Raw genomic sequence first — 15,200 nt, 5'->3', positions numbered from 1 at the left:
TGTAGTGGATAACGTTAAAGTGCTGAATTCACGCTCTAAAATGATTAAAATGGTGACTGTATTATGCGAAGGGGTGCCAGCCATGTCTGGCTCCTAAGATTTAGCTTTCCTCCCTTGCTGAGCCTTGATTCTGCCTCAGTGCTGGTTGTAGGGAGGTCCTTGATTACCTGTCACCAGGCCTGGCCATTTGCAGTCTCCAGTCCCTTTGGCTGCCCTCTGGGAACCTTGTAGGGAGGTGTGACGTGGACTGTGACTTGGGCATGAGGATGTTTCAGAGGCCCAGTGAAGCCCGAGACCCTGGGGGCCTGTCCTGTGATTCTCTGCAGCCCCAGCCTGACTGGAGTGGGACAGAGACGGAGTGTGTCGGAGGGGCTGAGGTGAGGAGAGGGAGGCGAGAGCAGAGGGCCTTCTTAGTTCACACCAGCTCTTGTCTGTACAGTAGTCTCTCAGGGGGTTTTCTGTGAGGGGGAGGGAAAGCGTAATCGTCAATTAAGAAGAGTAAATGCGCACCAGAAAAATTCCCTGGTAAAGAAGTGTGTTTATGTAGTGTTTCCAGACTTCCTATTAGATAAGCGATGCAGTAACAGGTGTATGTCTTTATTGACACGTTCAGTAAGAAGGGTTAGTGGCCGTTTTGGATCTGTGCACCCACTTGAACAGGTCATGTGAGAATATGTGATTTCTTTTGGTGACAAAGTCACAGGTACTGTGGCTTGTTGTTTGCATTTGTGATGGAAGGAAGAGTTAAATTTCAGATAGAAGTTAGTGCCAATAAAGTGTAATTCCCTTCCCTTCCACGTTTACAGACCCTTCTGCCTTCTGGGCCCATGGACCCCAGGTCAGGAAACCCCCAGTTAGAACAAAACCTACAAGAAAAGTCGTGACCTGGCCCCAAGAATGTGGACAGGAGCTAGTTTTCTGTAGAGTCAACGTAGGTGTGAGCTTGTACTTGAAGCTCCAGTTCTCCTGCCTCGGGACGGGTGAGGATGCCAGTCAGGGGTGGGATCAGAACCTTCCCTGCTCTTGGCCCTTCTCTCTCTGACCCAGCTGTCCACTGCTCAGTGACTGTCCTGCATTAGGCTCCGACTGATTGCAGGGGGTCCTACTGTCTGTTGATGGCTATTCAGAGCTCGAGTTTGTCCTTCCCGGAAGCTCCTTCCACGTTTTCCGAGGTTTTCCCTGGAAAGGCTTGTCTGTCTCTCCTGCTGCTGGGCAGTGGTCAGTGTCCTGCCTTAGCTACCTCTGGGCTTGGCTGATTTGCAACCTGAGAATGTGTTAGAGGCCCAGGTAGCCTCTGAGCTTGGCTGTCTCTGGTATGGAATCATTCAAGACTGCCTCTGGGCCTACCAGTTGGGATTTTACTGTGAATTGTTATAAAAAGATAGGACCCTTTGGCCCAACCAGCAGGAACTGTGTTTTGTGTTTTGTGTTCTGTTGTGAAATGGAAAGGTAGACAAATGTTGGAGCACTCGAAAAATTTACAGATTTTGTAAGTGATTAAGTACTTTCAACACTTGGGGGAAGTTTGTAGTTTTATTTGGTTACAAATTAGTACAAATGAAAACATGGGGTTTTCGTGTTTCAGTAGTTCACATGGGTTTTCTGCCCTGAGTGATTGAGGTGAACAAATTATGCCAGTAGTTCAATGTTAATCTACTTTCTTTTTATTTTTTGCCTTTTGGAAAATTCTTTTCAAAGGGTGAGGGACTTCATCTGGGAGCAAACACGGAAGGAAAAGGTAAATGTAAGCTTTCTTGCTTTCAGAATCCGAAAATTTCCAGACTTCACATGTTTACTTAAATGCTGTAAAAACACTCAGAGCTCCTGGGTGGCTCGGTCGGTTGAGCGCCTGACTTCGGCTCAGGTCATGATCTCTCGGTCAGTGAGTTCGAGCTCCACATCAGGCTCTATGCTGACAGCCCAGAGCCTGGAGACTGCTTTGGATTCTGTCCCCCTCTCTCTGCCCCTCCCCTGCTCACGCTCTGTTCTGTGTCTCAAAAAAATGAGTAAATTTGAAAAAAAATTTTTAAAAACTCTAAAAATCTATGTCCTTGAACTGGAAGGTCGGTGGAACTGGAGATAATGTGGTGACTGCTGTTGGGAATATCTCTGGGTGCCTTCAGCTCTCTTGTTCTGTTTCTTGTATATTTTTGCTAAGAATTACTGAATTTAAAAGTGTACTATGTAAGATCATGTTAGCATTTTGGCACTTCCAGCCTCACCCCTGACGTGCTGGGATTTTCCTGCCTACCGTGTGCGAGACCTTTCTGGTTCCCTGTGCGGAGCCCGTATGGCTTCCTGGGTGTGGTGGGCCGCAGGGGCGGGGGGTGGAGGGGGCCACAGGGGCTTTAGGGGGGCCACAGGGGCTTTAGGGGGGCCACAGGGGCTTTGGGGGGGCGCAGAGGCTCTGGGGGGCACAGAGGTTCTGGGGGGGCACAGGGGCTCTGGGGGGGGTGCGCAGGGGCTCTGGGGGGCTGCCTGCCTATTGCCACTTGGGGTTGGGGTCTTTGTATAATAATGGCTGTTTCTTAGAAGCTACGTTGCTTGCTAAGAAAATTACCCTCTTCATTTCTGTTTTTAGTAGGGAGGCCTTGGCATTTGTCCAACAGTTAATGAGAAATCATGGTACAATTATGTTATATTTTTTTCTCCGTTCTTTCTGTGTTTGACACATGGTGAAAAGTAAAGAACCTTGAGTGGAAAATGCATCAGTGAAATACAAGCAATTATGTTCTGACCTTGGTTTTTTTCCTCTGTAACTATATGTTTTTCAGAGGCTTAATTAAATGCCAGGATGGACCTACTCCTCTCAGTGTTTGCCGGGAGAGTGATTGCACCCTACTCTGCCCTCAGATGAAGTGATGCTTTCCTAATTTCTAAAGATGACTGAATTGTCCGAGTTTTTTATCTTTTAAATTAAATCGTCTTACATACTGATACAAAGCCGGCTGCACTCCATCTGTCAGGATGAATTAATGCGTTGTTTGTGGGACTAGCTCTTCCGTTTAAGTGAATAACTGGTAACAGCAGAATTTACACCAGCCCCTCTCTGCTGAGTGGGGGGCTATGGGGCGGTCCTAGCGCGGTGATTGGGTGACCTTTTGCATGACTCCTGGTGGGCTCGTGACAGTTTTCAAGTTTCTGTTGGGTGATTTAAGTATCTCTTAACGTGATGATCGCTTCAGGATTGTGGGACCTGTTATCCCTCAAAGCAGTCATTAGTTATGTGTTTAAAATTAGGGGATAGAAATCAAATCTAAAAACACAAAGATCAGTACATACTAGTTTGTACGTAAAGATAAGAAACTTGATCTCATCCACATGGTTATAAACATGTTGGCATTTATTCAGGTCCCTCCTTATATATGCCAGTCCCTGACTTAAGAGGGATGGAATAAGACCTTAGCATCATTAAGAATTTTGTTCTCTTAAATATTTACCCTCAGGAGTAGATTTCTGTGAACAGAAAACAAATCTTTTTTTGTTGGTTGCTATGAGAACGTGATGTTACTGCACAGTTTTCTTTGCTGGTATCATATGTTCTCTCATTGGTCTTAATTACTCAATTCTTTTGAATGATATTTTTTCTGATTTAAAAATGTTTGAATAATTAAAAATTTTTGAGCATATAAACAGAGGAGAAAATTTGTTAGTAATCCTGTCATGAACAGATAACCTGCCAATATTTTTGTGTATATTTTTTATAGTATATTCTTGTGTATTTTTCAATGTGTCTATCAGATATGGTACATGTGTAGTATTTTGTAAACTTTACTTTTACTTTTGTTTTAATTTGAAATAATGACAAATTTCTTTTCAACCTTCATTCACTGTATTTCTGAAACACACTACTTTACATTCCTGCTTCACCAATACAGTGGGGGTTATTTAGTAATGAAAATTTTGTGCTGTTAAATTTTATTCTTCTCTACCCAGGGCTTCATAAAGCATGATCTCTGAAACTCCTGAATAGCACATAATAGTGTTATTTTGTGGAAAGAAGATCTGTACTTTTCATCAAATTCCCAGAAGAGTTTGTAATAATTAAGAATGAACTTTATTTTTAATGACTACCTGATACTATTTTATACTTTATTATACATTCTCTTATCTTTAGGAGTGTATTCAGGGGCGCCTGGTGGCTCAGTTGGTTAAGCGTTCGACTTCGGCTCAGGTCATGATCTCGCGGTCCGTGTGTTCGAGCCCCGCGTCGGGCTTGTGCCGACAGCTTGGAGCCTGGAGCCTGCTTCGGATTCTGTCTCCCTCTGTCTCTGTTCATCCCCATTCTCGCGCATGTGCTCGATCGCTCTCGCTGTCTCTCTCTCTCAAAAATAAACTTAAAAAAAATTTTTTTTGAAGTGTATTGGGAGTATGGTGTGCCCTGACCAAAAGTACCTTATTCCAGTAATGCAAGGATGATATTTTATTCGTATTTTTTCATCTATGTTTACAAATGGAATTAGCCTATAGTTTCTAACTTTGGTATTATTTTTGTCAGGTTTTGCTAGTGTTATACTAGATCCATAAAATAAATGTTCTATATATTTTTCTGTGGTCTAGAATAACATAGAATGATACCTTTTTTGTTTTAAGTTTTTATTTTGAGAGAGAGAGCGAGAGAGAGCACATGCGTGTGTGAGTGGAGAAGGTGCAGAGAGAGAGAGGAAGAGAGAGAGAGAATCCCAAGCAGGCTCCATGCTCTCAGTGGGACTCGAACTCACTAACTGACTCGATTTCAATTGAGAGTCAGACGCTGAACCAACTGAGCCACCCAGGCACCCCAAGAATGATATCTTATTTTAAAGTTAAGTAGGTTCTGTGCCATAGTGATAGCATTTTACATTTCTCATTTCAAGTTTTCTCTTTCTCTCTTTGTTTTTTATGTTTTGCCTGGAAACCATCAACTTTGCATTGGCATATAATTACTAAAAATATTTTTAAAATTCTTTAAATCTATTTTGTTTCTGTGGACACACTTTCCTTAGTCTGGGTTGTGCATTGTTCACCTGTTGGTGATTTAGAACTTGTGTAAGAATCACTAGAGAAGTGTGTTATGACTTAAGTGGATCTTACGGTCCCACGGGGGAGCCAGGTTGTCACGTTTAACATGGCCAGTGCTGCGTCTCAAACCGTCCGGCTTCCGTGTTAAGATACTACTAAGTACTGAGGGCCATTTCTCTCCTCCCTGGAGGAGTGGCTGATTCTAGGTCTAGAGGAGAAAGGAGTAAGATGAGCCTGGCACATCTTCCACACCAGAAGCAAGGAAGACACCTCAGGTCGAGTCTACAGGACTCAGCAGCCAGCTTGAAGGGGCTCCCATCATCCCAGAATGGAAAACGTGGTGGAGTGCCAGTGAGGGTAATAACTCTAACGGACTGAAACATAGATGCACTTAAGTCCATGTTCATGATGATAAAACACAAAGCCACTGGTCACCGTTGGAGGCTGGGAAGTAAAGATGTTATCACATACCTCGTCCATCTCTTGATCTAGTTGCCTTTCCCCTTTTCTGATCTATCGATACAATTATGACAGCTTCTGATGAGGCATTTTAGCTCAGAGAAAAGGATAGCATATTAAATAAAAGGTGCTAGCTCGGCCAGTAGAGGAAGGAAACACTAACCCCGACATCATATCCAAGGTAAATTCTAGACGGATGAAAAATGTAAGTAATAAAAATAACACGTCAGGAATAGTAAGGGAAAATTGTCCGTAATCTAGGAGCGGGAAGATCGTAGGAAGACAAGAAGGTCTTCTTCCATAAAGGAAGAAATCCACCTACACAACAGAAGTGGAGCAAAGCGAAAACATGGAACATGCTGTAAACGGTGCCAAATGGTTAACTTGGAGAAAGTAAATTAGTAATACTTCATCCACAGATGGTCATTTTCCCTAATATAACAGAATTTTCATATGTTGATGAGAAAAGGACAGCGTCAGTAGACGGTTGAGGAGATGAAAAGACAGTTTATGGGAGAATAAAAGCAAACGGCCATCAGCATCGTGGAAACAGGCCCCACTTCCTGTGTCAGGATGGTAACAGTACAGGTGGCCACAGCTTCACCAGCTGACTGGCACAGTCTAACACAAGCGAGGATGCAGAACAGGGGCCATCCTCCTTGTGGGAGTGTCCGTGGATGTGCCTGTTTGGTTGGGAAGGGGAGTCTGACATGTCTCTAAAAATTAAAAATTGCTTTGACTTGGCAGTTCTACTAGAAATTGAGTTTATAGAGATAAAAGCCCAAATGTATTTAGGACATAGGGCTGAGGGGCACCTGGGGACTTGGTCAGTTAAGCATCCAGCTTCAGTTCAGGTCATGATCTTGCAGCGTGTGGGTTCAAGCCCTGCGTCGGGCTCTACCCTGTCAGTACAGAGCCTGCTTGGGATTCTTTGTCTCCTCTTCTCTCTCTGCCCCTCCCCCATCCCATGCTCTGTCTTTCCCAAAAATAAATAAACCTAAAAAAATTAAAAAAAAAACTTAAAGGACATGGGACTGAAACATGAGAGTGGCCTCGTGCCCTTTCTTACATCAGGGTCAGGTTGGGCAGTGGGATCAGCAAAAGTGAGGAGCACAGTGGACAGGGGAGAAGCTTCTGTGCAGGGTGGTTCTTGGGAAGGCACTTCCTGCAGTGCCGCCAGGCAGGCAGGTGCTGGCCACCCACACGCCCAGGTCAGCCTGCAGCCAGCAGTCTGTGAGCAGGGTCCATTAGCTCTGGCACCTCTGTGTTCTAGACCGGGGGTCTGCAGGGGAGAACCTGCAGAGGGCTGCACGTGGGCAGGAGGGGACAGCTGAGCACAGGGATCGCCGCACCACACCCCTGGACACCCGCAGGTTTTCACTAAGGTAGATGAGGTGGCCCTCCCAGCCAGAGCACAGCAGAGGCTACAGCAGAGGTGATGATTGTGATCAGAGTGAAGATCATGAATCCTCGAGAAAAGCCCTGCGTTGTTAGACTCGGTTTAAAAAGTCTGGGACGTCTGTGATTCCATTTACAGAGGGATGTATCCAAAATGCTTTTTTTTTTTTTTTAATATGAAATTTATTGTCAAATTGGTTTCCATACAACACCCAGTGCTCAAAATGCTTTTGAAGATGGTTTTACTCTGTGAAGGGTAAGTCTCCCGTCTCTGGAGAGCTTTCCTTCAGGGTGACTTCCTCGGTGTGGCTGTCAGCGAGTGGTTTGCTGTAAGCGTTGTCTTCTGACCTGGCCGTGCCTCTGCTTTCAGTTTTTCGTAGCCTCGGATCCAGCCGTCAAGACAGACCGGCTGTGGCAGGACAAGTACACTCTGCGGAGATCGATGATCCCCTCCTTTATTACGATGGACCAGTCCAGGAAGGTGAGGCCGGGGGGACTGGGGCTCTGCTGTCGTAATTCTGCATGTGGGCAGCAGGTGACAAAACTCTTCTATCGCATCTTAGGATCAGATTGATTGAATACACTGATTAATGTGTGTTTGTTAATAAGTCTTCTCAGTTCCTACAGTTCCCTTGATGCTATCCCAGATGTCCTTGCTACTTAATTAAAAAACAATTAAAAAAATTTTTTTTAAGTTTATTTGTTTTGAAACGACAGACACAGCATGAGTGGGGGAGGTGGAGAGAGAGAGAGAGAGAGAGAGAGAGAAAGAGAGTCCTAATCAGCACAGAGCCTGACATGGGGTTCAAACTCATGAAACCATGAGGTTGTGACCTGGGCCAAAAACTTAACCAGCTGAGCCACCCAGGTGCCCCTCCATTACTTAATTTTTAATTAATAGTAGATTTGTTGCTTATGAATATTTATAGTAGTTGGATGATTAATCATTTTTACATCATGGTAACTGGAGGATATTTTTCCTTTTTAGGTCCTTTTGATCGGAAAATCAATAAATTTCCTGCACCAGGTTTGTCATGACCAGACACCCACTACAAAGATGATAGCTGTGACCAAGTCTGCCGACTCCCCCCAGGATGGTATGGTGGCAGTGGTGGCGGTGGTGGTGGGGGTGCGATAGAGCTGTCGCTTGAAGTGTTTTCTGTCTGGTAGGACTGACAGTTTCTGAGTTGTCATCCGAAATACCTTCACATTTAGTGTGATGTGTGTAAAACATTTCTATGTAAAGTTTGAATTTCTCTTTTTACGTGGAGTTCACCAGTAAGTACTGGATTAGGTGGAGCTGTTTTACTCTCTTGGAATTTGTATTACTTTGAAAAGAAAACGATCTAGCGACAGTTATACCAAAATCAGAAAATAAAGGAAAAATGTTTCTACTGGTGGCCACATGTAACACAAAGAGGCTTATTCAGAAGTTAGCAGGGGAAGTGCTGGGTGAAATGACTGCCTGTGTGAGATGTCCTATGGTCCCCTTGTTCGCTGCTGCCCTTGCTTCCATTTTTCCCATCTGCTGCCTGCCCCACCGAAGTAATTCCACAGTGTTTTGTGTGCGGCCGACTTGATGAGTGCAGCTTTCCCTCCTGGCTGTTTGCTGTTCGTGTTGTCGTTCTGACTCTGTTCGCAGTGTCAGCTACAGGCGACACGACATGACTTACTCTTCATGAGAATGACTGTGCCTTTCGTGAGCTTAAACTCTAGGTATGAAGATGAAAATGTACAAGGAAATGAAATACCAAATAATCAAACATAGAGAGTGGTAAACGAGTATAGATAACATGCTGTAAGTATGTGATACTGTGGAGTTAGCCACAGGCACTGTGCTCCATGGTCGTCCCGGCAACTCTAGCTTGCAGAACCCAGACTTTGTACCCTTTCACTGCTTTCTCCTCCCCTCCGGCCCTGCAACCACCAGTCTACTCCCTGCTTCTCTGACTTTGACTACTTTAGAGTCCACACATAAGTGATACCGTACGGTATCTGTGTCTGCCTTCTTTCACTTAGCGTAACCCTCCCAGGTCCGCCCATGTTGCCACAATAGCAGAATAACCTTTCTCCAGGTAAATGATAGCCCACTGTGTGTGCACACCACCTCTCGACCGTTCAGTCGTCGACAGACACTCGGGTTGCTCCCGTATCTTGTGTATCATAAATAACGTGCGGTGAGCGTGGGGGTGCGGGTATCTTTTTGAATTAGTGTTTGCATTTCCTTTGCGGAAATACCAAGTACAGTTGCTTGGTCATATGGTGGTTCTGCTTCTAACTTTTTGAGGAGCTTCCACACTGATTTCCACAGTGGCTGCACCAGTTTGCATTTCCACCAGCAGTGCACGAGGATCCCTTTTCTCCGCATCCTCGCCAACGTGTGTCGTTTCTTGTGTTTCACCCTGAGGCCAGCAGTTCCCAGAGCTTGCTCACTGTGGGCACCTTCTTGTTCATTCTTGAGACCGTGCGGGCAGTTCAACACTGACCCTCCCTGTGCTGCCTTCTTCACCTCAGTGTCTCCATGAGGTGTTGAGTTAGTTGTGTTGTTGAAAGTGACTTGACCTTCAGGTTTAGGACAGGACGGACTGTTGTTGGGGCCTCTCATAGGTCAGAGCTCGGGCGTCCACTGTGCGTCCAGCAGATGGCGGCCTTTTTGGTTTCTTGGGTTTCTTGGGTTTCTTGGGCTCGGGCTCATTCGCCTTCCTGCGCACCCGGCCCATTGGGTCTGTCACCAGGGCCGTTTGTGGGTGTAGGCGGTGACGTTTGTGTGTGGAGCTGGTAGTTTTATCTTTATTGAAATACAAGTTATGTACGTATATGCTCTCGTTTGGTTCTTTACAGCTGCAGATTTGTTCACAGATTTGGAGAATGCGTTTCGGGGCAAAATCGATGCTGCTTACTTTGAGACCAGCAAGTATCTGTTGGACGTTCTTAACAAAAAGTACAGCTTGCTGGACCACATGCAGGCTGTGAGGCGCTACCTGCTCCTTGGCCAAGGGGACTTCATCAGGCACTTAATGGACTTGCTCAAGTAAGAACACTCTTTGGATCTTTTAAATACACAGTAGATTGCAACATGAGGAGTCTTAACAGTTCTTGTTTTAAAGAATAAATGCCATTAGGGGAAATTGGCTGAGTTCTTAGAGAACATATCGGTAAGATGAAATCTGAAATTTTTTTGGAAAATTTTTTGATGAAACCAAGATTGTCACATCGAAGTCTGTTTGTTTTCTCATATTCTGTACCTTTCTCACAAGCCTGTGGGCCTTGTGGAAACCCTGGCACTGACAGTCCCGTGTCCGAGGCGTGTGCAGTGTGATCACACTTAGTGCCAGTTTCAAACAAGTTCAAAAATTGTGTATTGCAAACAACTTTTTCCATATTATGAATTTTAAATTGTTCCTTGGGGGAAAAAACCTATAAAACAAAATTACTACTCCTTTCATTTTGTTCTGTGACATTTTTCATGGCACCTTTTGTCCCAGAATTAGATGTGGGTCCCTCCCTGGCCTCTGTGGAGACTCTCCCAGCCCCTCAGCAGGATGTCTGTCCCATCCCGGGCTCTAGACACACCGACCTCGGGTGCAGCCAGGCTCCTAGCCAGAGCGCGGGTGATGTCCACTCAGGCACTGAGGAATGGAGAGTGGCACTTTTTGATGTTCCCTTTGGAACACTTGAAAGAGTGTGTGGCCTTCCAGTCTTACCTGTGTGATTAAGGGGTGGTTTTGGTGGCCTGGTCCTGAGATGTCACTGTGCCTCAGAGTTGCCGAGGGAGCTGGCTGAGGTGAACCCTGGGCCTGCCCACAGAGGGGCTTGGTCCCTCGGGGGTGGGGCCAGGAACGTGCGTTTCTAATGAGGCCCCTGGTCCAGACACAGGCCCCTGTGGTCCCTCCTCTGCCCCGGAGCCCACCTTCAGCATGAAAAGTAGTTTAGGGCACACATAGCTGTCACTGACCTTCTACTTGCTTGTGCTGGTGGGTGACTGTGTCGTCAGCTTGAGAAGGGGTTGGTGAACTGTGAACTGAGCACACGTACTCGTGGAAGTGTCCCGTCTGGACCCTGAGCAGGGAAGGGGCCTCTGGTGAGCTCAGTCCTGATCTCCAGCCCAGTGCCTGCCGGAAGCATGGGCGGGCAGGAGTGTTTGGAGGGGAGATGCCATTGGCCTAAATGGGGGTTCCCGTGAGCATGTAGGGGGACCTGGCCCAGGGTGCAACTGTGCAGGTCAAGGTGGGCAAGGCAGCTCTCGCGGTTTACAGGTGAGGCCAAACGCAGGGGTGCCTGTCATGCTACGGACCAGGTCGTGTGGCTGATGTAACATGTTTGCCTTATGCGCGGTTTTGATATTTAGAGCATCTCGTAATCAGAAGATTTGTTTCTTGAAGACATGTTTGAAGTTTGTGGCTTTAAAGTGGGGGATGTCCTTGGTCTCCAGCTAGCCTCAGACTTCTCTGAGTGATGATGTCATGGTCCCTCTTCATCGGTCTCTGCCCCACGTTTTGCTGCCACGAAGACCTGGAGCCGCACAGCTTATGTGCACGCCTGGGGGTGATGGGCAGGCTTTCCCCCCAGTGTATTGAGCAATAGTTGACCTAGATCACTGTGTGAGTGTAAGGTGTACAGCACGATGACTTGACTCCATGTGTTGTGAAATGGTGACCACAGTAGGTTCAGCTAGCATCCATTTTCTCACATAGACACAAAGAAAAGAAAAAAAGGAAAGAAACCCCTTTTCTCCTTTTGATGAGAACTCCTAGGATTTGCTCTTGTACCGACTGGTCCTGTGTGTCACACGGGGTGTTGGCTGTGGCCCTCAGGTGGCGCACTCCAACCTAGTGCTCACACACAGCGGCTTGTTTGCGCTGGGTGGCCCCTTTCTTGCACTTCCCCTCGCCCTCAGGCTGTGTTGGTAACCTGGCCGGTTCTTGCCCGGTAATGTTAGCTTTCTGTTTAGTAACCCGGACATGAGTAACCCCAGAGAAGTGTTTGCTGATAACGTGGCAATTTTTAGCTTCTAGAATCATGACGTCTGTGTATCTAGTTGTTTTGATTTAACAAAGACCTCTCTACCCATTGGGTCTGTGCAGAAAATTCCAGTAGTTCCCGTTACTGTAGGCCAGACTTAAGTTGAAAACTTGATTTGTTAATGTGTATGGCATATGTTAAGTATTTTCAATTTAAGCAGAATCAAAATTAATTTTTTTGAGATTTAAAGAAATGTTTTATTCCCCAAAAGACTTGGTGAAATCCTGTTTACAGTTAGTTTTGTGAAACTTTTGTTTCTATGTTGTAGTGGTTTGTCTTTTTAGTTTTTATAATTTCAACTCTTTCTACAATTTTAAGTTTTTGCAAAGCTCTTTAAGAATTCAAGTAACATCTTTTATTTTTACAAAATCTGTTAAGACCAGAACTTGTCCGTCCAGCTACGACTTTGTATCAACACAACTTGACTGGAATTCTTGAAACCGCCGTCAGAGCCACCAACGCCCAGTTTGACAGCCCTGAGATCCTCAAGAGACTGGATGTGAGGCTGCTGGAGGTACTGTGGCCCTGGTTCTGCTCAGGCCGTGAGCTCCCCGGGCCAGCACTCCCGCCAGCGTTCCGGTGTGTGGCGTGTGGCCTGCATCTCGTCTAGCCTGCCGGGTGGGAGTCGTTACCGGAAGGCTGGCTGGCTTGAGCCTGCACTGTGCTGCTTGTTGGTCTTCAACAAGGGCTACATCTCTAAATTGCACTGGGCTTCTCCATCTGCTCCCTGTGCAAAGTCCCCACAGGGCCACAGACGGAGAACACGCAGCGCTCAGCCCGGCGCTCGGTAGCACGTTGTGGAGTGAATCTTGTCTCCTGTTGATGGTAATGTTGCAGGAGGCACAGGGATGGCATGTAACAGTAATATTCATCAAACATAGATGTATTTAGTTTCAGTTTGATAGACGGTGAGTTTTCTTAGGGGAATGAGTGTCAGAAACATCACACACTGTTTGCTTAGCTATGATGAAGGACCATTAGTAGGGCTTGTTGGCTTTTTTAAAATGTTGACTCATTTTTTTTTTTTTTAATGTTTATTCATTTTTGAGAGAGAGAATCAGAGCACGAGTGAGGGAGGGGCAGAGAGAGAGGGAGACACAGAATCTGAACAGGCTCTAGGCTCCGAGCTGTCAGCACAGAGCCCGACGCGGGGCTCGAACCCACGAACCGTGAGATCATGACCTGAGCCAAAGTCAGTTGCTTAACCAACTGAGCCACCTAGGCACCCCTAAATGTTGACTCACCCCTAAATGAGGCAGTGAGTTCTTGTCAAACTGGTGATGAATTTTAGACTGATTTTATGGTATTTATTCAAAATACATTATAAGGGCACCTGGGTGGCTCAGTCTGTTAAGCGACCAACTCTTAATCTCAGCTCATGTCACGATCTCACAGTTTGTGGGTTTGAGCCCTGCATCAGGCTCTGTGCTGACAGCTCAGAGCCTGGGGCCTGCTTCGGATTCTGTGTCTCCCTCTCTCTCTGCCCCTTCCCCACTCATGCTTTGTCTCTCTGTCAAAAATAAACATTTAAAAAAAAATCTTTAAAGAAATAAAAATAAAATAAACATTGAATAAAACCCCACAACACACCATTCATTTCACAGTATCCTTAGAGCATCTCCTCTGTGCCCATGGTTTAAATGCCGAGGGTACAGGGGTTGACAAACAGATCTCTGCTGTCCTATAGCTAACACTCACAAGTATTGAATGCTTTTCAAAAATTGGGCTTTATTTTACTGCCTTTTCTTTGACGAGAGATTCTTTGGCACTAAGTGCAGCACTGGTGGGAAGGCCTGCAGTGTTTGTTTCTGTCCCCAGGTCTCTCCAGGTGACACCGGGTGGGACGTTTTCAGCCTGGACTACCACGTCGATGGGCCAATTGCCACGGTAAGGCCATGCTGGGCTTTTTTATGGTTGCTGCAGCCCTTCAGCTTGCTGTTTTGTTGTTTCAGAATGGGCTCTCTTCTCTCAGAGCTTCTACTGAAGGCCATCACTTGACCTCTGGTCAGACCCACTGAAGGAATACCTAAACCACAATTCTGTGTGGCTTAGATAATCATTAACGAGTGCTGAAATGCTCTAGTATTTTACGAATTCCTACAAATACCCTTTGCTCCGTGATAGGGTTCAGCAGGCATGTAGTAAATGGAGTGCTCGTTGGACCCCATAATCCTTAGACCACAGTAGCGAATTCAGAACAGAAAGAGAGAGACTAGGACGTGCATTGTAGAGGTCACACTTATGCTACTTAGGTGAAGTCTGGCCTTCAGTGTTCCCTGGGACCCAGGAGCACCAAGGAGCAGCCCATGCTGCTGCTGTCCATGGTGCTGGTGCTGCTGTCCATGATGCTGGTGCTGCTTGGAGCAAAGTACTGGTTCCCAGACCGTGAGAGGCTGGCTCCTCTGCGGGCTGTCTGCGGCCCAAATGCCCTGCCTTAACTGCCCGCTTTCTCTTCAGCTTGGAGTCCGTTCTCCTTGACCAGGACGCTTCTTTGGAGTGATGTCAGTCGTTTGATATCTGAAATACTGAAGGAGAACATGCGTTTCTTTTAGTTATTGGGAAAAATATTTTGTTAAGAAGTAATGTAGTTTGGCTGTGAAAATCCTCCTTGACGGTCCTTGCAGAGTGTGACTCCATGGCTGTTCCCACATCTCCGGGTGTAAGTCACAGCCCTGCCAGGGTGCACCAGCGCGGCTGCCTCGCACTTTGGGGCAGCAGCTGTGCCTGGGACATGTGGCTCTTGTGTCTGCTACGAGCCGGAAGCTCCTGGTGCACGTGTTTCACACATATTCCTAGTGTTTAAGCTGTACCAGATCAGAGCTATTGTATTTTAAATGCATAACTGCTCTTAAATTTGATTTTTTGTCATATTCAAATTAGTTTTTTCTTCTTTGACTTATATCCTAGTTTCCAGTACTTACTTGTTAAAATATCCTGTTGTGTACATTATTATTTAAATCAGAAAGTTTTGTATTGTCTGCTTTGTTACTACTGACTATGTTCATATCATTTTGCCACAGATGCCAGAGTAGAGGCCCTTGTGTTTGTTATTTCCTAGAACGTGAGTGCCTCGAATGTTAGATAAATTGAACGTACTCATACATGCAGTTAATTATTTCACAATAGTGTAGACTCACGAAGCATACAAAGTTAAACATTGCACACCTTGTATATAAACAATTGGTTATGCAGTATAGTTTTTAAATTTTAGCTTTTTGTAAACTCTAATCGAGAGGGTCAAGAGACATTTATATCCTAGATTTATTTAAAAAAACAACTTTGGGGTGGATCTCTGTCTATGGCTAACAAGTGTTAACTTA

At 45.7% G+C, this 15,200-nt stretch overlaps 1 protein-coding gene across 7 annotated transcripts in view; it reads left to right on the top strand.

The window, feature by feature from the left end:
- Positions 1-15,200, top strand: part of TUBGCP3 (tubulin gamma complex associated protein 3) — a 71,438-nt gene that overhangs the window by 36,234 nt on the left and 20,004 nt on the right. For all 7 annotated transcript variants that reach the window (XM_045482414.1, XM_045482411.1, XM_045482419.1 and 4 more), the window contains 5 exons: positions 7,229-7,339; positions 7,847-7,955; positions 9,700-9,889; positions 12,259-12,394; positions 13,699-13,767. In XM_045482414.1, the coding sequence (XP_045338370.1) occupies positions 7,229-7,339; positions 7,847-7,955; positions 9,700-9,889; positions 12,259-12,394; positions 13,699-13,767 (615 nt within the window). The remainder of the gene's footprint in view (positions 1-7,228; positions 7,340-7,846; positions 7,956-9,699; positions 9,890-12,258; positions 12,395-13,698; positions 13,768-15,200) is intronic.

This window comes from Leopardus geoffroyi, chromosome A1, assembly GCF_018350155.1.
Source record: "Leopardus geoffroyi isolate Oge1 chromosome A1, O.geoffroyi_Oge1_pat1.0, whole genome shotgun sequence".
NCBI lineage: Eukaryota > Metazoa > Chordata > Mammalia > Carnivora > Felidae > Leopardus > Leopardus geoffroyi.
Note: the sequence above shows the minus strand (reverse complement) of the source record. Positions and strands in the feature narration are given on the sequence as shown.